The sequence below is a fragment of the Chelonia mydas genome, chromosome 23 (assembly GCF_015237465.2).
Source record: "Chelonia mydas isolate rCheMyd1 chromosome 23, rCheMyd1.pri.v2, whole genome shotgun sequence".
Lineage (NCBI taxonomy): Eukaryota > Metazoa > Chordata > Testudines > Cheloniidae > Chelonia > Chelonia mydas.
This window is the reverse complement of record NC_051263.2, coordinates 17,236,323-17,256,579: the sequence shown is the minus strand read 5'-3', so window position 1 is coordinate 17,256,579 and position 20,257 is coordinate 17,236,323. Positions and strand designations below refer to the sequence as shown.

Here is a 20,257-nt window from a genome sequence, read left to right as displayed (position 1 = left end):
CCTTCTGTTTTACTGGCTGGCTGAGAGTCACGTCTGACTGCGGAGTTGGGGGGCAGGACCCTCTGGCTTCCCCAGGACCCCGCCTGGGCGGACTCGCTGGGGGAAGCGCACGGAGGGGCAGGGGAGGCTGAATGCTCCGAGGTCAGACCCAGGAAGGTGGAGCCGGGGGAGCTGTGTGTCCTGCAGACAGGCTGCTCCCAGAGAGGAGACTTCCCGGAGTCCTGCCTGGCTTCATGGGGGGCAGTTCCAGAGCATCGCCCGGGGACCCCGTGACAATGGGACCCTCTGGGACTTGGTATCGCTCCCCCCTTCCCCAAAGTTGAGTGGTTAGAGGGTGTGGCACTGGCAGCCAGGACGCCTGGGTTCTCTCCCTGGCTCTGGGAGGGGAGTGGGGTCTATGGGTTAGAGCAGGGAGCAGGGAAAGACGCCCCCTAGTGGGGAAAGGCCTGGCTCCCAGCCCCTGAACCGCAGGGCCCCTGGGGAGCTCCCCCACTCCAGACAGGGGCCAGCAGACAGACGGACAGACAGCCCCCGACACTCAGAGATGCTTTATTGGTGGGGGCAGCTTTCAAAGCCGAGGGGTGACACTGTGGGGTGCCATGGCCTGGGAAGGTAGGGAGGGGAACGGGGAAGCGGGGAGGGGTAGAATTGAGAGTGGGGTTCGGGGGGGGGCAGTTTTGGGGTCCATTATCTTGTTTCCCTCCCCCCGCAACGGGAATTCTCGGCTCCTGCCGGAGAGAAACAGAAAGACAAAGAGGAAAGTGAAACCACCGAAGAAACAATGTCCCAGCCCCAGCCCCATCCTCCATCTGAGCTCGGGGACCCCAGCCCCACCTCTCCCACCAGGGGCGCTGTGGGGCGCGGAGCAGAAGCGCTGGCTGTGCGGGAGAGGGGGTCGCGGCAATCTCAGCCCCCCCTCTCCCAGCAGGGGCGCTGTGGGGCGCGGAGCAGAAGCGCCAGCTGTGCGGGAGAGGGGGTCGCGGCAATCCCAGCCCCCCCTCTCCCAGCAGGGGCGCTGTGGGGCAGGGAGCAGGAAGTGCCGGTTGTGGGGGAGCCCCTGGTGACCCCAGCCCCATCCCTCCCAGCGGGGGCGCTGTGGGGCGCGGGAGAGCCGGCTCTGGGGGCGGGGTCCTGGCGACCCCAGCCCCTCTCCCAGCAGGGGGCGCCGTGGGGCGCGGGGCGGGAGTGCCGGCTCTGGGGGCGGGGTCCTGGCGACCCCAGCCCCTCTCCCAGCAGGGGGCGCCATGGGGTGCGGGGTCACCTGCTCAGCCCTGCCCAGCCCCCGAGGTCTCGAATTTCTTCTTCCTCCCCTCCATGCCGCTCAGGGCGTCGATGTTCTTGCGCCAGTCGCCCACTTCCCGGTTCTCCTGCGGGGTGGGGGGGGGAAGAGGGTCAGTGCTGATACCCCGGAGTTAGGGGGGGGGGAGGCTTCCCCTGCTCCCCCCACCCCAGCCCCCCCCCCGCTCACCTTCTCCGCGTCGTCCTTCTTGACCTGCTTGAGGTTGGCCCGCAGGTCCATGGAGACCTTGTGCTTGGAGCCCAGCAGCGCCTGCATCATGGCGTCGGCCGAGAGCCGGACCCGCCGCAGCGCCGGGCGCTTGAATTTCCCCCGCAGGTCGAAGATCTTCTGGTTCAGATCCTCGATCTGGGGGTCAGGGCGGCGGGGGAGGGGGTCAGGTAACAACGGGGCGGGGGGGGCGCGAGGTGCAGGGAGTGGGCCGGGGGGGATCAGCAGGGACCGCTCAAACCTGGCCGGCAGATGCTGCCAGGGGGCACTAGGGGGCGCCGTGCTGTGGGGAGTGTGAGGTGCGGGGGGCGGCGTTTAAGGGGGCGGGGCTAAACCCCAGCCCCGCGGCGCCATCTAGTGACGGGTTTTGTTATTGCAGCCGGAGGTTCGTTCCGTCTCTGCCGCCCTTTCGTGGGGTGGGCTGCGGGGGGGGGCTCTGGCTGGTTTTTGGAGTCTCTGGGCTGGCATGGGGGTGCAAGGGGAGCCAGGGGGCCCCCCCGTCTTGGCCGTACCTCGTTGATGCTCTTGCTGACCCGAACCTGCATGTCATAACGCTCCTCGTCCACACGGTCCACGCGGGCATGCAGCTCCCGGCACAGATCCTGGGGGGGGGAGGGGAGGCGGGGGGAGAGAAAGGAGGAGAAAAGGGGTCCCCTCTCAGCCCCCCCTGGACCCATCCCCCCACCTCTCCCCGGGCTCACCCACGCCCCCATGAGACCCAGCCCTCCTCCCCCTGCCTGGGGGTCCGGGGTAGGGGGGTGGTTTACCTGCAGCTCGGCCAGGGGCAGGCTGGCCAGGGCGAGCGGGGTGCAGTGCTCGGCCAGGTACCGCTGCTTCTCCCGGCCCCGCTCCTCCTCCTCCTGCTCCAGCTCCTGCTTCGCGATCTGCAGCATCAGCGTCTGGGGGGCACGAAGGGAGCCGGGTGACACCCCTCAGTGGGACCCACAGCTTCCCGCCCCGGCCTCCCGCCCCCTCCCCAGACCCGACCCACGGGCCCATCGACCCCGGCCTCCTGCCCCTCCCCAGACCAGACCACGGGCCCATCTACCTGGTGTCCTGCCCCCCCCCCAGACCCGACCCACGGGCCCATCGACCCCGGCCTCCCGCCCCCTCCCCAGACCAGACCACGGGCCCATCGACCCCGGCCTCCTGCCCCTCCCCAGACCAGACCACGGGCCCATCGACCCCGGCCTCCCGCCCCTCCCCAGACCAGACCACGGGCCCATCTACCTGGTGTCCTGCCCCCTCCCCAGACCCGACCCACGGGCCCATCGACCCCGGCCTCCCGCCCCCTCCCCAGACCCGACCGACGGGCCCATCGACCCCGGCCTCCTGCCCCTCTCCAGACCAGACCCACGGGCCCATCTACCCCGGTGTCCTGCCCCCTCCCCAGACCCGACCCACGGGGCCATCGACCCCGGCCTCCTGCCCCTCCCCAGACCAGACCCACGGGCCCATCTACCCTGGTGTCCTGCCCCCTCCCCAGACTAGACCCACAGACCCATCTACCCCGACCTCCCGCCCCCTCCCTGGACCCTACCTACAGGCCCATCTACCCCGGCCTCCCGCCCCTCCCCAGACCCAACCCATGGGCCCATCAACCCCGGCCTCCCGCCCCTCCCCAGACCAGACTCACAGACCCATCTACCTTGGCCTCCCGCCCCCTCTCTAGACCAGATCCACAAGCCCAGATGGGAAGCCTGAGATGTTACCTTGAGCTGTAATTTCCGAGATGCCGTTATCTTGGATTTTCTCTGCATTAGAACAAGCAGGAGAGTTTTCATTAGGTGAATTATGAGACCAGCTCAGGACCCGCCCCCCCGACCGAGATCAGGGCCCCGTCGCACCAGGTGCTGCACAGACCCCCCCCCCCCCCACGACCGAGATCAGGGCCCCGTCGCGCCAGGTGCTGCACAGACCCTCCCCCCTGCCGACCGAGATCAGGACCCCGTCGCGCCAGGTGCTGCACAGACCCTCCCCCCGCCGACCGAGATCAGGGCCCCGTCGCACCAGGTGCTGCACAGACCCCCCCACGACCGAGATCAGGGCCCCGTCACGCCAGGTGCTGCACAGACCCTCCCCCCTGCCGACCGAGATCAGGGCCCCGTCGCGCCAGGTGCTGCACAGACCCCCCCCCGCAGACCGAGATCAGGGCCCCGTCGCACCAGGTGCTGCACAGACCCTCCCCCCTGCCGACCGAGATCAGGGCCCCGTCGCGCCAGGTGCTGCACAGACCCTTCCCCCTGCCGACCGAGATCAGGGCCCCGTCGCGCCAGGTGCTGCACAGACCCCCCCCCCCCCCGCCGACCGAGATCAGGACCCTGTCGCGCCAGGTGCTGCACAGACCCTCCCCCCTGCAGACCGAGATCAGGGCCCCGTCGCGCCAGGTGCTGCACAGACCCCCCCACGACCGAGATCAGGGCCCCGTCGCGCCAGGTGCTGCACAGACCCCCCCACGACCGAGATCAGGGCCCCGTCACGCCAGGTGCTGCACAGACCCTCCCCCCTGCCGACCGAGATCAGGACCCCGTCGCACCAGGTGCTGCACAGACCCCCCCCCGCAGACCGAGATCAGGGCCCCGTCGCGCCAGGTGCTGCACAGACCCTCCCCCACCCACGAACGAGATCAGGGCCCCGTCGCGCCAGGTGCTGCACAGACCCACCCCCCCCGCAGACCGAGATCAGGGCCCCGTCGCGCCAGGCGCTGCACAGACCCCCCCACGACCGAGATCAGGGCCCCGTCGCGCCAGGTGCTGCTCAGACCCTCCCCCCTGCCGACCGAGATCAGGGCCCCGTCGCGCCAGGCGCTGCACAGACCCCCCCACGACCGAGAGGCCATCTGGGGCAGAGCCAGGAAGCAGCCCCAGCTCTTCGGGGTCCCAGCCCAGAGCCTGTCGCGGGGAGCACGTCGCCCCGGGCCCAGCGCCCACCTTGACGTGTGGCTCGGTTGCGTAGGCCCGGTAGTTGGCGGAAGATTTGCGCCGGAGGAGTGGGACGGAGGACGGCGGTGGGGGCGGGGGAGCCGTCTTGGGGGGCTCCGGTTCTTCGGGCCCCTCCTCGGCTGCCTCTTCCTCCTCCTCTATGACATCCTCCTCTTCCTCCTCCTCCTCGTACTGGGGGGGAGGAATTCAGGGCGTCACCCCAGGTTGCACCAAGGTGCCGGGGTGGCCTTGGCGAGCGGGGGAGGGCGACAGGTGTCCTGTCCCCAGAGCAACAATAACTCAAGGCCCCTCCTCCACTTACAGGCAATGACCCCGAAATATTTGGAAAGTGGGCGGAGTCATTTATCCGGGGGGGATACAATGGGGGTGACACCAGCCGGAGCAACATCCAGGAGATTAAATGGAGCGGGGGGCTGGCTGGCTAGGGGTTGTGAATGTGGCATGGGGCCTTTCCCCTCTAGGGGGCGCTGGCTCCCATCCGGCCCCAGGCGGGGACTGGCTGGCTCCGGGGGGCGGGGAATGGGGCATGGGGCCTTTCCCCTCTAGGGGGCGCCGGCTCCCATCCAGCCCCAGGGGGGTGGGGAATGGGGCCCAGGGCCTGTCCCCTCTATGGGGCACCAGCTCTGACCCAGGCCTGGGCAGGGGCAGCCTGTGAAAGCGGCTTTGATCTCACAGAACCACTCCCCACCCCATGGCGCCACCCCAGAGATTCCCCAGGTGTAGCAGGGGAAAGGGGCCCCCCCGGCTCCTCCTTACAGTGATGTCCTCCCTGCAGAGAAAGAAAGAGGGACGGCGATTAGGCTCGAGCAGCCCTAGTCTCCCCGCCCCTTGCTGCCCCGGCCCCTCCTGCTGGCAGGGCCCAAAGCCCTTCGCACAGCGATCGACCCTTCTCTGCCCCCATGAGCTAGGGGGATTTGCCCCCTTTCTCATACTGGGAAATGGAGGCACAGAGCGGGGACAGGGATGTACCCCCTCAAAAAATCACAGGGTCCTGGCTCCCAGCCCCCCCTGCTGTAACCACTAGACCCCACTCCCCTCCCAGAGCTGGGGAGGAACCCAGGAGTCCTGGCTGCCTTCCCCCTGCTCTTACCCGCTAGACCCCACTCCCCTCCCAGAGCCAGGGAGAGAACCCAGGAGTCCAGGCTCCCAGCCCCCCTGCCCCCAGGCTCTACCCACTAGACCCCACTCCCTTCCCAGAGCTGGATAAGTCAAAAGCCAGTAACTCACTCGTCTGCCATCAGGAGCAGGTGGGTTTCACTACAAACAGCTGGGAGGAGAAGATGGAAAAATCTTATTTGCTCTGCACAGGGTCTGGGTCTGGGCTCAGGGGGCCGGGGAATGGGGCCTGGGGCCTGTCCCCTCTAGGGGGTGCCGGCTGCCATGCGGCCCCAGGGCAGGGACTGGCTGGCTCAGGCGGGTGGGGGGCTGGGAAAGACCCTGCGCTGGGGCCCGTTATCTCCCCCAGCCCCGGCTCCTTTCCCCTATTTGGGGCGGGAGCCGCTCAGGCCGATAAGCCCCTAAGTGGCTGCTGCTAAATATAAATCCCTTTATCGGGAGGGAGGGGGTCCCGAGCCCCCCGCCTGGGGGCACGGGGGGAGCTCTGGAAGATCCAGCCAGGCCCTGGAAATGCTACGATGGGGGAAGATGGGGGGGGGGCAGCATTGGGATGGGGGGCTGGGGTCCCCCACGCTCATCTGGGTTGAAAATATCCCCCTGCAGCCGGTCTCCCCCTCCCCGGAGTTGAGGGGATGGCGGGTCCCCTCCCATCCATCCCCCCAGAGGCTAGTGGGGGGCAGGCGGGTCCCCTCCCCTCCATCCCCCCAGGGATCAGTGGGGGGCAGGCGGGTCCCCTCCCCTCCATCCCCCCAGGGATCAGTGGGGGGCAGGCGGGTCCGCTCCCCTCCATCCCCCCAGAGTCTAGTGGGGGGCAGGTGGGTCCCCTCCCCTCCATCCCCCCAGGGATCAGTGGGGGGCAGGTGGGTCCGCTCCCCTCCATCCCCCCAGAGTCTAGTGAGGGGCAGGTGGGTCCCCTCCCCTCCATCCCCCCAGGGATCAGTGGTGGGCAGGCGGGTCCCCTCCCCTCCATCCCCCCAGAGGTTAGTGGGGGGCAGGTGGGTCCCCTCCCCTCCATCCCCCCAGGGATCAGTGGGGGGCAGGCGGGTCCCCTCCCGTCCATCCCCCCCAGGACAGGGGCTCCCCCGGCCGGGTTACCCGAGTGTCCGGACTCCGGAGGCGGCGCGGGGCCGGGGCCGGGGCCGGGGGGTTAAGAAGGGTCCGGAGCCGCCGCCCGCCCTTGTAGGGAACGAGGGGCGGGGCCGGCTCCGGGAGGGGGGCGCTGGGGGGCAGGGCCCGGCTGTGTGTGTGTGTGTGTGAGAGAGAGTGTGTCTCCCCCTGTATGTGTGTGTGTCCCTGCACCCCCTGCTCTCTCTGTGTGTGTCCCCCTGGGTGTGTGTCCCTGTGTCCCCTGCTCTGTGTGTGTCCCCCCCGTGTGTGTGTCCCTGCACCCCCTGCTCTGTGTGAGTGTGTCCCTGTGAGTCCTGTGTGTGTGTGTGTGTCCCTGCTGCCCCTGGGATGTGTGAGTCCCTCTGTGTGTGTGTGTGTGTGTGTGTGTGTGCCTCCTGCTCTGTGTGTCCAGTTGCCCGCTACTGTGTGTCCCTGCACCCCCTGCTCTGCGTGTGTGTCCCTGCGCCCCTGTTCTGTGTGTCCCCCTGTGTGTGTCCCTGCACCCCGCTGCCTCTGTGTGTGTGTCCCTGCTGCCCCAGGGTGTGTGTGTCCCTGTGTGTGTGTGTCTGTGCCTCCTGCTCTGTGTGTCCTGCAGCCTGTGTGTATGTTTTAATCCCTAACGTCCCCACAAGCAGGCCCCAGTTCCCCTGACCCTGTGAGGGTCTCACGCCCTGCAGCTGCGGGGTCTACGGGGCGGAGCTGGGGGGCGGAGCTGGGGGGGCAGACTGGCTGGAGGAGGTGCCTGTATCCACCCAGGAGAGGTGAGAAGAGCTGGGCCTGCGCCAGGCAAGGGCGTCCCCACCCTGGTTCCCGTTAGGGGCACGGCGAAGACAGGGCGGCCGGGTGCCCGCGGGGACACAACATTCTTGGGGTCAGCGCTGACAGCCGGGGCAGAGCGCCCCTGTGACGCTCTGTACCTCGGGGGGACACCCAGCCCCCCCATGTTCACCTTCATAACATGACGGCGTGGGATCCAATGCAACGTTTGTCACGCCGGGTGTCTCCGGAAGGCTCATGACGCACGGAGCATGGCTGGAGCAGTGATGTTAGAGTAATTGTTACAGGGATGTCACAGGGAGGTTATGGGTTAGAATTTCATGGATATAGTTCTGAGGCTGAAAATGCATCCTCCAGGCTTAAATCAACCCCATGCAAAAACTCTCTGTGACGAAGTGGGAATGCTCTTAATGTTTTCTCTGAATACTGGGTGGGTGCCTCAGTTTCCCCTAGGCAGTTCTTAAGGATCTAGCTGGTGGGATAAGAGAGTGTGATTGTGGCAGAGCCCTAGGGGGCCAGTGTGATGGGGTCTGCACAGAGAATGGCCGACACCCCGTCTCCTGGCCACTGATGGCCTGGGCCCCCCCTCTGCAAGGAGCCAATTGAAGGGGCTGGAGAACAAAGAGATCAGGTGACCTCCTGGCCTGGGAAAGAGACAAAGGCCAGAGGAGGGGCAGGAGAGTCTCAGTTTGGAGCTGGCTGGGGAAATGGAGGGAAGCCCAGATGGGGTTCTGGCCTCCCTGCCCCCCAAGACGGACCTGACTGAGGGGTCCTGGTCTCTGTACCTGCAAGCTCTGTTTTAGACCATGTTCCTGTCGTCTAATAAACCTTCTGTTTCCCCGGCTGGCTGAGAGTCACGTCTGACTGCAAAGCTGGGGGGCAGGACCCCCTGGCTGCCCCAGGACCCCGCCTGGGCGGACTCGCTGTGGGAAGTGCACGGAGGGGCAGAGGATGCTGAATGCTCCGAGGTCAGACCCAGGAAGGTCGAAGCTTCTTGCCCTGGAGACAGTCTGCTCCGAGAGAGGAGGCTCCCCCAGAGTCCTGACTGGCTTCGTAGGGAGCAGATCCAGAGCATGGGCCAGGGACTCCGTGACACCCTCCAAGAACAGAGGGGCAGTTCACACCTCATCAGGGTATGGATGGGACAAACCCAGCCCAGCCTTAGAGGAATGAAGGACGCTGGCTTAGGCCCTGTTAGACCCTCGAGGGAGTCACCCCCCTTCCTTTGGGCATTTTGGGATGCGATGAGGTAATGCTCACCTGACTCTGAAGTGGGCGGGGGGCAAAGCCAAGAGGAAAGAAAGCACACGACAAAAGGGAGAGACATTTTGCCTTGCTCTGTCTCTTCCACTTCCATCTGCAGACACCTCCACCGAGCGACTGAAGCGCTGATCACAGGGGAGAGCCGGGCTGAAGGGCAACCAGCCAGCCTGTGGTGAGACGCATCTAAGTTTTAAGGACATTGGAAGTGTTCAGATCAGCGTAGGATGCGTTTTGCTTTTATTTCATTTGACCAAATCTGACTGGTTGTGCTTTGACTTATAATCACTTAGAATGCAGCTTCACAGTTAATAAATCGGTTTGTTTATCCCACCGGAAGCAGCGCGTGGGTTTGCAGGGTGTCAGAGGCTCCCCTTGGGAGAACAAGCCTGGGACATAGCAATTGCTTTGTTAAACCGACCAACGTATATGAGCTCGCAGCGTCCCGCGGGCAAGATTCCCAGGGTTGGGTCTGGGACCGGAGATATTGGCTAGTGTCATTCGGTTGCACAATCCAAGGAGCAGCTCACACGCCAGAGGCTGTGTGAACGGCCCCGGAGTGGGGGTCTCACAGCGGGGCAGGGTGAGGCTGGCTCCCAGAGTCAAGGACTGGAGTGACCGAGCAGATCATCGGTCCGGACAACACCAGAGGGGAATGTCACAGCCCCCGACTGACCCCAGCCCAGTCCCTGCAGCCTAGTGCCCCCCACTGACCCCCCCACCCCTCACTGACCCCCCCCGGCACAGTCCCTGCAGCCCAGTGCCCTCCTCTGACCCTCATCGACCCCTCCGGCCCGGTCCCCGCAGCCCAGTGCCCCCCACCGGCCCCCCCTCCATACTGAACCCCCGGCCTGCTCCCTGCAGCCCAGTGCCCCCCACTAACCCCCATCCCTTACTGACCCCTCCGGCCTGCTCCCCCATCCCAGAGCCCCCCCCTCACCCCCATCCCTTACTGATCACCACCCCACTCCCCGCAGCCCTGCAGGGAGAGTGCCCCCTGCCGAACCCCCACCCCACTCCCCGCAGCTGAACAAACCACCCAAGCAGCCATGATTCCGGGGGGCGGATTTTATTTCCAGTCAAACCTCATTAACACCCCCACCCACAGAGCTGGGCCATGGGCAGACAGGCAGGGGCACATGTGTGGGGCACATGTGTGGGGCACATGTGGGGGGACATCGGGAGCCAGGACGGGGCAAAGCGGGCTAACTGGGAGGGGGGTCCCCGGGCTGCTCCTCCTGGCGCTGGAAGCGGGCCCAGGCCTGGTTCTGTCCCTCGGGCATCCCGCACGGCGCGAAGCCGGCCCCTGCGGCCATGGCCGTCACCCGGTCGAGGAAGGCATCCACCTGCTCCTTGCGCACGTCAGGCAGGAAGCTGTCGGGGAAAACGGGGGGGTGGGGTTAGAAGAGGGGACGGAGTGGGGGAGCAGATCTGCCCCACAGCAGGGCCCCCCAGGCTGGCACTTACCTGGTCAGCTCAGTGATCAGCGTAGCCCTGGGGGCAGAGACCAGCTGCAGCTCTGGGGTCAGGGCATGCACCATGCTGGAAGGCAAAGGGGGGCGTCACGAGGCCGGGTTGGGGAAGGCGGTTGGGACAGGGGATCTTCTCTCCCTCCCATGAGCCGGGGATGGGACTCAGGAGTCCGGGCTCCCAGCCGCTCCCCCTGCTCTAACCCCAGAATCTCCTCCCATCTCAGAGCCAGGCGGAACCGCTGCATCTGGGCTCCCAACCCCCCCGCCCGACACACACACACCCTTTAACCACCAGACCCCCCTCCCTGCCCAGAGCCAGGCAGAACCCCAGCATCCAGGCCCTCCCACCCCCCCCCATTTCCCCGCTCTAACCACCAGCCCCCGCTCTCCTCCCCGAGCCAGGCAGAACCCCGGCGTCCGGCTGGCAGGCCCCTACCTGCAGGAGAAGTAGAGCAGGTGGAAGAGCTGGTGGTACTGGCCCTTGCAGGGCAGCCGAGCTGTGCAGCCAAGCGGCAGGAAGTGAATCCGGACGGGCCTGGGGCAGACGGCTTCTGGGGTGGGATGGGGGGAAACTGACACTGATCAGCATGGGGCCGGGACCTGGGGGAAGGGAATCCCCCACATCTGTGGGGTTCCAGGGGCTGGACTGGGAAGGACCCCTAACACTAGGGTGGGGGGGCTGTGAGGCTGGGGGTCCTCTCCCTACGGGGGAAGGGCCAGGAGTCCCTGCGCTGGTGGGAGGCTGTGAGGCTGGGCATTTCCTCCCCATGGGGGAAGGGACATGATCCCCAGTACTGGGGGGTCCTGTGAGACTGGGGGTCCCCTCCCCACAGGGGAAGGGCCAGAGCCCCCTTGCTCAGGGAGGAAGCAGCTACAGTATCAATGTGATGGACCCAAGGGCTGTAGGACAGACAGATGGAGCCGGGGTTGGAATCCCCCCCAACTCTCCCCCCTCCCCTGGCACAAGGACTCACTGTGATCCTGGAAGTCCGGATCTGGATTCGGGGCGGGGTTCTCCTGGGCTGGGGCAGCCCCACTGACCGCCTCTGAGGTGGGCGGCGGGGGGGTGTAGCGGGCCCGGGCTGCCAGTTCATGGAACAGGGCCGTGACATTGTACAAGGAGATCTCCTGGGCACTCTAGCAACGCAGAGGAGAGAGAGGTGAGAGGGGGGATCCCCAAAATCCTGCCCCATCCCCCCAAGATAAGGGCTTCCCAATTCTCCCACTTCCTCCCCCATCTCCCCGGGATCAGGGCTCCACGATTCTCCCCCCTTCCCCACCCCAGGATCAGGGCTCTGCAGTTCTTCACCCCTCGCCCGCCCCAGGATCAGGGCTCCCCAATTCTCTCCCCCACTCCCCAGCCTCCCTGCAAGGGCTCCCTCCCGCACTGTGGGAGCCCCTCTCCTCGATGGCCCTGCCTCCCATTCCCCCAGGCGACCCCTACCTTGGCGGGGATCCCGTTGACGGTTCTCAGCAGACTCGGTTCCTCGGACTCGATCCCGAAGGGGAGATACGGCCCTGTGCCGATGTCGCCCCAGTACCCCCGGGCTGGCACCAACTCCCCCTTCTGGGCAGGAGGAGACAGGGTGTAACCCACCAGGGAGACAGCTCCCCCCCCAAGATCCCCTCTGGGACTACAGCAGCCCCCCATCTGAGATCCCCCCCACCATCCTCCCGGCCTCCGGCAGCCCCCCTCCAACTTCCCCACCTGCAACATCTGCCCCCCTCCAGTCCCCTGACCCAGGCTCTTGCAGCCCCCCTTCTACCTCCCCCCACGGAAACAATCTTCACCCCTCTCCCTTGGGTCATGGAAGCTTCTCTTCTCCAGTCTCCCCTGCCCCTGTTCGCCCTTGGGCTCCACCCCCCCTACCGTGGGGACCCCCCCCCCACGGCCGCCCTGGTGCTCACGTATCTCAGGAGCCTCCCGGAGGCCAAGGTTTTGTTGGGGACGTCGTAGACGCCCTCCCGCAGCTCGAAGGCCACCCCTGTGTCCCGCCATCGGGAGAACTCCCGCCCGCCGATTGCTCTGGCCTGCAAGGAGTGGCGGGGGGAAGGGTGGTGAGAATCCCACGCCGGGGGCTGCTGGATGGGCCCTCCCATAGCCACCCTGGAACCCAGCTGGGTCAGTACCCCCTAGCGCCGCCCTGGGGCACGGGGCCAGCCCTGTGTGGCAGAAGACAGCACCCCCTGCTGAGCCCTCGCCCCACTCCCTGCAGCACAGTGCCCCCTAGCACTGCCCTGGGGCATGGGGCCAGCCCTGAATGCCAGAGGAGAGCACCCCCTGCTGAGCACCCCGTGGGCCGCACCCAGCAGGGAGCTCGCCCCCAGGCTGTGCCCGCAGCTCCACAGACTCCAAGGGCTCACCCCGCGTTCATGCAGCTTCATGGTGAGGTCCCAGTCGCACACGCCTCGGCGAGCGTCGTAACGGGTCCCTAGGTACTGCCGGACCCGCAGGTCCCAGAGCCGGGCGATCGGGAAGGCCTGTGGGTCCGGGTTCCGCCAGAATCGGAAGATGCCCTCCAGCTGATCCCGCTCCTTGAACTGTTGGACAAAGAGCAACGGGAGGGTTTGGGGAAGAGAGGGTACTATGGCAGCAGTGCATCATGGGAGATGTAGTTGGGGGTCCCTCATGCTCCAGTCCCAGACTCACAGACTGGATTACGTCTCCCAGGATGCACCATGGTCTCTTCTCTAGGTAGGAGCAGCATGCGTCTGGGAGTGGCCAGGCTCCCTGGCCAGACCATCGATTCAGAGACTCCAAGGCCAGAGGGGCCAGTGGAACCTAGTCTGAACCCCTGGATAGCCCAGGCCAGAGAACAGCCCCATGGTAATTCCCAGGGCAGAGCTTTCCCAGCGACAGCCAGTCTGGTGGCGTCTCTCACTCTCACTGTTTCTAACCCTTCAATCATCCTTGTGGCTCTTCTCCGGTCCCTCTGCGATTTCTCCACATCCTCCTGGAACTGCAGGCCCCAGAACTGGGCGCAGGATTCCCACAGCGTCGTCCCCAGGGCCAGATCCAGAGGCCAAACAAACTCTCTGCTCCCACGCGGGGTTTCCCGGTTGATGTGCCCAGGGGCCCGCTAGCCCTTCAGCCCCAGCGCCGCCCCGGGAGCTCAGGTGTGGCTGATTCTCCACCACAGCCCCAAATCTTGCCCAGAGTCCCGGCTGCCCAGGAGGGCGAGCCCCAGCCGGTGCGTCCTCTGGTCCCATACGGACATGCTGACATGGAGCCGTATGAAAACGCAGGCTGGTCGCTTGCCCCCAGCAACCCTGACCTGGCCTCTGCGTTGTTCCCCACGCCCCCAGTTCGTCTCCTCTGCAAACCTTATCGGGGACGATTTTATGTTTATGGGACTACAGCTCCCATGATGCAGTGCGGCCACGTCAGTGCCATGATGCGCGCCTGCCCTACCCAACGAGAGCGTGGTGCATCTTGGGAGATGTAGTCTGGCGCTGGAGCCTGGCCCACAGAGCATGAGGCACGTGAACTACAGCTCCCATAGGGCACCGCAGCCCAGCGCCATGCCCGCTCTAACCACTAGAGCGGGGCCAGAGCACTGCAGGGGTCAGTCCCGCCGCACGGGAAGGCCGGTGGCCGTGGTGGGGACCCACCTTCAGGGCCGACATGTTCACGGCCCCCAGGTGGCGCTGCTGGAAGTCCGGGTCGGTGGCGTAACGGACGAACAGATCCGATTTCTCCTGCAGGTAGGCGGCTGTCGGGCTGCGGATCAGGCTGTTCCCCAGCAGCTCCAGGAACATCTCGCTCTTCTCTGCGGAGCGGAGAGGCGAGTGCTGCCATCAGAGACTGCCTCCCCACCAACCTCCGTCCCCGGTATTGGGAGCCCGGACTCCGGGGTTCTATCCCAGCTCTGGTTAGAGCAGGGGAGGCCGGCAGCCAGGCCCCCTGGGTTCTATCCCAGCTCTGTGTGGGGAGCGGGGTGTAGTGGTCAGAGCCAGGGATTGAGTGGCCTTTACCTTGCAGCCCCAATTTCTCCGGAGACTCCAGGGCGAGGCTCAGAAAGAGCAGCTGCCGGCCCAGCGCCTCGAGGTTATTCTCCACGATGTAGAACTGAGAAGCGGGAAAGAAAACAAGTTGGGAAGCCCTGGGAAAAGCCGGCGTCCATGCAGGGGCGGGCGTTATAGGTTCCCCCATCCCAGAGGGGCCGTGTCTCCACGCCGGGCGAGGGGTCCTCATATACCCAGCCCCCGCGCCCCACCCCAGAGGTGCCGTGACCCAGCGCCACGTGAGGGATCCTTCCTGTGAGGATATAAATGTATGTTTCTACTACAGCCCTGACTTTGCCTGTGAAACCCACTAGGCCAGACTGTCAAGTCTGCTGCAGTAAAGAGCTCGGCTTGTGAAACTGGGAACTCCCGGCAACTCCAGCCCCACCTCTCCCAACAGGGGGCGTTGTGAGGAACAGGGCAGAAACGCCGGCTGTGGGGGGGCTCCCAGCGACTCCAGCCCCATCTCTCCCAACAGGGGGTTTTGTGGGGAGCGAGGCAGGAGCACTGGCTGTGTGGGGAGCTCTTGCCTACTCCAGCCCCATCTCTCCCAGCAAGGGTACCATGGGTCAGTTGTAGCTTCAGAGCCCCCAAGATTTCTCCTCACGCTTCCCTTCTGAACCCTTTTCCCCACCCTGGAATATCCCTGGGGGTACTGAAGCCCCACACCCCCCACGTCCCCCTGCCAGCCTGGGGACCAGGCGATTCGAAGAGGGCACAGCAAGAGGCGGGGAGATCCTCTGGCGTGGAGGAGATCCCGGGGGGCCGTTTAGATAAGAGGCACTGGGGGGCTGCAGGAGGGGACCTGGCAGCTGGAACGGACCTCTCCCCGCGCTCACACACACCCCTGCCACACGTGCCGCCAGCCGCCGGATGCCCCGCAGAACAAACCGTCCCCGTCTCGCCCGTCAGCCTGATGAGTCCTGACGCCAGCTCAGAAACGGCCCACGGGCAGCTGCCACCACGGCCCTCGCTGGCAGAGCTGTCGCTGCAGCCTCTGCCGACCCCGGGAACGCGGCTGAGTGCAGGGGGAAAGGCGGGGTGGGGCACCTGCACTGGGGATCCCGAAGCTCTTCCCAAATGCGGGGAGGCTTGACAATGGCCCCCAGCCCCCCCGCCTCCCGCTCTAACTACTAGACCCCACTCCCCTCCCGGAGCCAGGGGGAGAACCCAGGAGTCCTGGCTCCCAGCCCCCTCCCGGCTTTAACTACTAGACCCACTCCCCTCCCCGAGCCAGGATAGAACCCAGCTCTCCAGAGACTGCTCACTCCTGTGCTCTAACCACTACTCCACACGTCCGGGCCCGGTGAGAGAGAGAGGGGAGCCGGGGCGGGGAGACGCCTACATTGATCCTCCTCCGCGGCCAGCGGTGGGCTTGACTCATGGTCCTGAGGACGTGGCGGCCGTCGACGGAGCCCACCAGAAGGATATTGAGCTCGGGCAGGTCGTCCTGTGACAGGCAGAGATGGGCCATGGAGCTCTCCAGACCTGCAGGGAAAACAGAATGGGTGCATCTCGGGCCTGTATAAACAGCCTCCACGCCCCAGCCCAGGGGGGCCGCATCTCAGTGCCGGGTGAGGGGTCCCGTATAACCAGCCCCTGCACTCCACCCCAGAGGGGCCGCATCTTAGCTGTGGGCAAAGGGTCCCTGTATACCCAGCTCCCGCCCCCTACCCCACAGGGGCCACATCTCAGCGCCGGACAAGGGGTCCCCGAATAACCAGCCCCGCCCCACCCCATAACACTTAAACAGCGAAGCTCAAAGGCAACCCATTTAAAACCGGGAAGAGGACACTGGTAACTCACTGCCACATGTCCCAGAGGGATCAGATTTTGGAATAAGCTTAAAGGGATGATTCCACCCCTGGGATGGGGGAATAGACTGGAGGGCATGAGCCTGGCTCTGCCCCCCAAAGGGGCCAGGAGGAATAGACTGGAGGGGCCAATGCCACCCCCCCCCAGGCCCCTGAGATGGGGAGGGGCCAAGAGTTGGCTTGTCAGCTCTTTGGGGTTTTCCTTGCGCTGGGTCTGTACAGCGCCTAGCACCATGGGGGGCGAGGAAGACCCACATTCCCTCTGCAGGTCGAGCGCGGGGGAGAAGCCCCACCAGCAGGTGGTGCCGAAGCTGCTGCTGCCGGCTGCCGTCATCATGGCTGGAAAACAAAGACACGTGCGCCCCGCGTGGGTGTGGGGCAGCCAGGGCCGGGGGGCCGCCCCCCCTCCACCTTCCCGCTGCCACCCCCACTGATGCCGCTCCCCCCACTTCCCTCGTCTCTTTCCCTCCCCAGTGACCACCTACCTCCCCCGCCGCTGCCCCATCTCTCCTCCTCCCCCACTGGCCATCTGCCCTCTGCCACTTTCTGCGCCGCCCCCAGCTGCTCTCCACTCCCCTTACCCTATGCACCTCCTGCCCCCTTCCCTAGGGATCACCTGCACCCCACTGACCCCCTCCCCATCTCTTCTCCACCCCTCACTTCCCCTGTCACCCCCCCACTGCCCCTCATCCACTTCCCCTGCCACCCCCACACTGCCCCTCCCCACACACTGCCCCCACCCCCACTTCCCCTGTCACCCCCACACTGCTCCTCCCCCCACTTCCCCCACCCCCACTGCCCCTGCCACCCCCACACTGCTCCTCCCCACACACTGCCCCCACCCCCACTTCCCCTGCCACCCCCCACTGCCCCTCCCCACACACTGCCCCCACCCCCACTTCCCCTACCACGCCACACTGCCCCTCCCCACACACTGCCCCCACCACCCCACACTGCCCCCACCCCCACTTCCCCTGCCACCCCCACACTGCCCCTCCCCCCGATCACCTGCCCCCCCACTTCCCCTGCCACCCCCACACTGCCCCTCTCCCCGATCACCTGCCCCCCACTGACCCCCGCCCCGCGCTCTCACCCCGCCTTGCTGCCTCGCGCGCCCCCCCCCCCCCGGTGACGGGCAGAGCTCCGGGCCAATGGGCTGCGGGGCCGGGCCCCGGGTCCCGCCCACAGCAGCGCGGCTCGGCCGGGGCCGGCAGCTCGGCTGCGCCGCGGGACGCGGTCGCCCTGGCAACGGGGCCTCCGCTCCCTGGAGCCCCCCCAGCCCGGGGATAGACTCCGCCCCCTTCCCCGGAGCCCCGCCCCCTGCCCCAGACCCCCGCCCCAGATCCGCCCCACGGCACGAACCTCGCCCGGGGGCTGAGCCCTGTTCGCCCCGCCCCCTCCCGCCCCACCCCCCCTTCTCCCCCTCCCCCCTCTGCGCCTCCCTCTCCCCTGTCCGTCCCCCTTCCCCCCCTCGCCCTCCCCCGCCCACCCCTCTGTCCATCCCTCCCTCTATCTATCCATCCCCAGCCACCCCCCTATCTATCTATCTATCTATCCCCGTCCACCCCCCCATCTATCTATCTATCTATCCCTGTCCACCCCCTCTATCTATCTATCTATCCCCGTCCACCCCCCTATCTATCTATCTATCTATCCCCGTCCACCCCCTCTATCTATCTATCTATCTATCTATCTATCTATCTATCCCCAGCCACCCCCTCTATCTATCTATCTATCCCCGTCCACCCCCTCTATCTATCTATCTATCTATCTATCTATCTATCTATCCCCAGCCACCCCCTCTATCTATCTATCTATCTATCTATCTATCTATCCCCAGCCACCCCCTCTATCTATCTATCTATCTATCTATCTATCTATCTATCTATCTATCTATCCCCAGCCACCCCCTCTATCTATCTATCTATCCCCAGCCACCCCCTCTATCTATCTATCTATCTATCTATCTATCCCCAGCCACCCCCTCTATCTATCTATCTATCTATCTATGTATCCCCAGCCACCCCCTCTATCTATCTATCTATCTATCTATCCCCAGCCACCCCCTCTATCTATCTATCTATCTATCTATCTATCCCCATCCGCCCCCTATCTATCTATCCATCCAACCCCATCCACCCCCTCTATCTATCTATCTATCTATCTATCTATCTATCTATCTATCTATCCCCACACACCCCATCTATCTATCTATCTATCTATCTATCTATCTATCTATCTATCTATCTATCTATCTATCTATCTATCTATCTATCTATCTATCCCCATCCGCCCCCTATCTATCTATCCCCAGCCACCCCCTCTATCTATCTATCTATCTATCTATCTATCTATCTATCTATCTATCTATCTATCCCCAGCCACCCCCTCTATCTATCTATCTATCCCCATCCGCCCCCTATCTATCTATCTATCTATCTATCTATCTATCTATCTATCCCCATCCACCCCCTATCTATCTATCCCCAGCCACCCCCTCTATCTATCTATCTATCTATCTATCTATCTATCTATCCCCAGCCACCCCCTCTATCTATCTATCTATCCCCATCCGCCCCCATCTATCTATCTATCTATCTATCTATCTATCTATCTATCTATCTATCCCCATCCGCCCCCTATCTATCTATCTATCTATCTATCTATCTATCTATCTATCTATCCCCAGCCGCCCCCATCTATCTATCTATCTATCTATCTATCTATCTATCTATCTATCTATCTATCTATCTATCCCCATCCGCCCCCTATCTATCTATCTATCTATCTATCTATCTATCTATCTATCTATCTATCCCCATCCGCCCCCTATCTATCTATCTATCCCCATCCGCCCCCTATCATCTATCTATCTATCTATCTATCTATCTATCTATCTATCCCCAGCCACCCCCTCTATCTATCTATCGATCTATCTATCTATCCCCAGCCACCCCCTCTATCTATCTATCAATCTATCTATCTATCCATCCCCATCCGCCCCCTCTATCTATCGAGCTATCCCCATCCACCCCATCTAATCTAATCTATCTATGTATCCCCATCCAACCCCCTATCTATCTATCTATCCATCCCCATCCAACCCCTCTATCTATCTATCTATCTATCTATCTATCTATCTATCTATCTATCTATCTATCTATCTATCCCCGTCCACCCCCTCTATCTAATCTATCGATCTATCTATCCCCAGCCACCCTCTCTATCTATCGATCTATCTATCCCCGTCCACCCCCTCTATCTAATCTATCTATCGATATATCTATCCCCCGCCACCCCCTCTATCTATCTATCTATCCATCCCCATCCGCCCCCTCTATCGATCTATCCCCATCCACCCCATCTAATCTATCTATCTATCCCCATCCACCCCCCATCTATCTATCTATCTATCCCCATCCACGCCCCTATCTATCTATCTGTCTATCCCCATCTACCCCCCATCTATCTATCTATCCATCTATCCGCATCCGCCCCCTCTATCTAATCTATCTATCTATCTATCTATCCCCATATGCACCAGCTAGCCAGCCAGCCAGCCAGCCCCCCGCCCACACACCCTCATCCATCTATCCAGCCCCATGCACACACCTCTGTCTAATCCAGCCCATCTCGGTATGCTCTAGACCAGCAATTCTCAGCCAGGGCGGGCCGCCACACTGGGCCAGGGTTCGACTCACTGGGGCCCAGGGCGGGAAGCCGACGTCCCACCGCAGGGGACTGAAGCCCAGGGCCCCCCGGGGCTGAAGCCAAAGGCCGAGCGATCGCCCTGCTTGCCACCCTGCACGGTCGTGGTTTGGATACGCAGAACACTCGTTGTGGCACAAGTTGCATGTCGGGGCGGGGGGTAGGGGGGGCTCAGAAAGTAAAAGGTTGGGAACCCCTGGGCTAGCCACTCATCGCTCTGACCTGAGCTGTCAGTCCATCGAGGAAGTGAGCTGGAGCTCACGAACGCCTGTGCTCAGATAAATGCGTTAGTCTCTAAGGTGCCACAAGTCCTCCTGTTCTTTCTGCGAACACAGACTAGCACGGCTGCTGCTCTGAAATCGATCCATTCAGTGTTTAGCCCCATACCAGCCAGCCAGCCCTACGCACGCCTAGCCGACTCTTTCTTTTCTTCCTTCGCTTTCGCTGCATCCCTCTCATCCTCGCTCTGTCTCTCCCTCCCTCTTTGCCAGTCTCTGTCACGCTCCCTCCCCCACCTCGCCTCCCCTTAACGGCACACAATGAATTACA

The 20,257-nt window shown here is 64.0% G+C and overlaps 2 protein-coding genes across 5 annotated transcripts; both read right to left on the bottom strand.

Moving 5' to 3' along the window:
* Positions 1-533: 533 nt before the first annotated feature.
* Positions 534-5,808, bottom strand: TNNI3 (troponin I3, cardiac type). The gene is made up of 9 exons (XM_043534514.1): positions 5,677-5,808; positions 5,206-5,218; positions 4,438-4,620; positions 3,220-3,261; positions 2,275-2,406; positions 2,020-2,109; positions 1,469-1,645; positions 1,262-1,367; positions 534-728 (listed from the first exon to the last, which is right to left on the bottom strand). Exons 1-8 carry the CDS (start codon positions 5,685-5,687, stop codon positions 1,266-1,268), a joined length of 750 nt encoding a protein of 249 aa, XP_043390449.1. The 5' UTR covers positions 5,688-5,808; the 3' UTR covers positions 534-728; positions 1,262-1,265.
* Positions 5,809-9,762: 3,954 nt separating this feature from the next.
* DNAAF3 (dynein axonemal assembly factor 3) lies at positions 9,763-17,223 on the bottom strand. Of its 4 annotated transcripts, XM_037888418.2 has the most exons (12): positions 17,094-17,203; positions 16,256-16,339; positions 15,532-15,674; positions 14,157-14,250; positions 13,794-13,951; positions 12,546-12,722; positions 12,090-12,212; positions 11,626-11,748; positions 11,156-11,318; positions 10,618-10,732; positions 10,177-10,251; positions 9,763-10,083 (listed from the first exon to the last, which is right to left on the bottom strand). In XM_037888418.2, the coding sequence occupies exons 2-12, from the start codon at positions 16,335-16,337 to the stop codon at positions 9,915-9,917; spliced, it is 1,422 nt and encodes a 473-aa protein (XP_037744346.1). In that variant the 5' UTR covers positions 16,338-16,339; positions 17,094-17,203; the 3' UTR covers positions 9,763-9,914. The 4 variants fall into 4 exon arrangements, with proteins under 4 accessions (XP_037744346.1, XP_043390716.1, XP_037744344.1 ...); XM_043534781.1 differs by lacking the exon at positions 16,256-16,339 and having other exon boundaries at positions 17,094-17,223; XM_037888416.2 differs by lacking the exon at positions 17,094-17,203 and having other exon boundaries at positions 16,294-16,346.
* Positions 17,224-20,257: the final 3,034 nt, after the last annotated feature.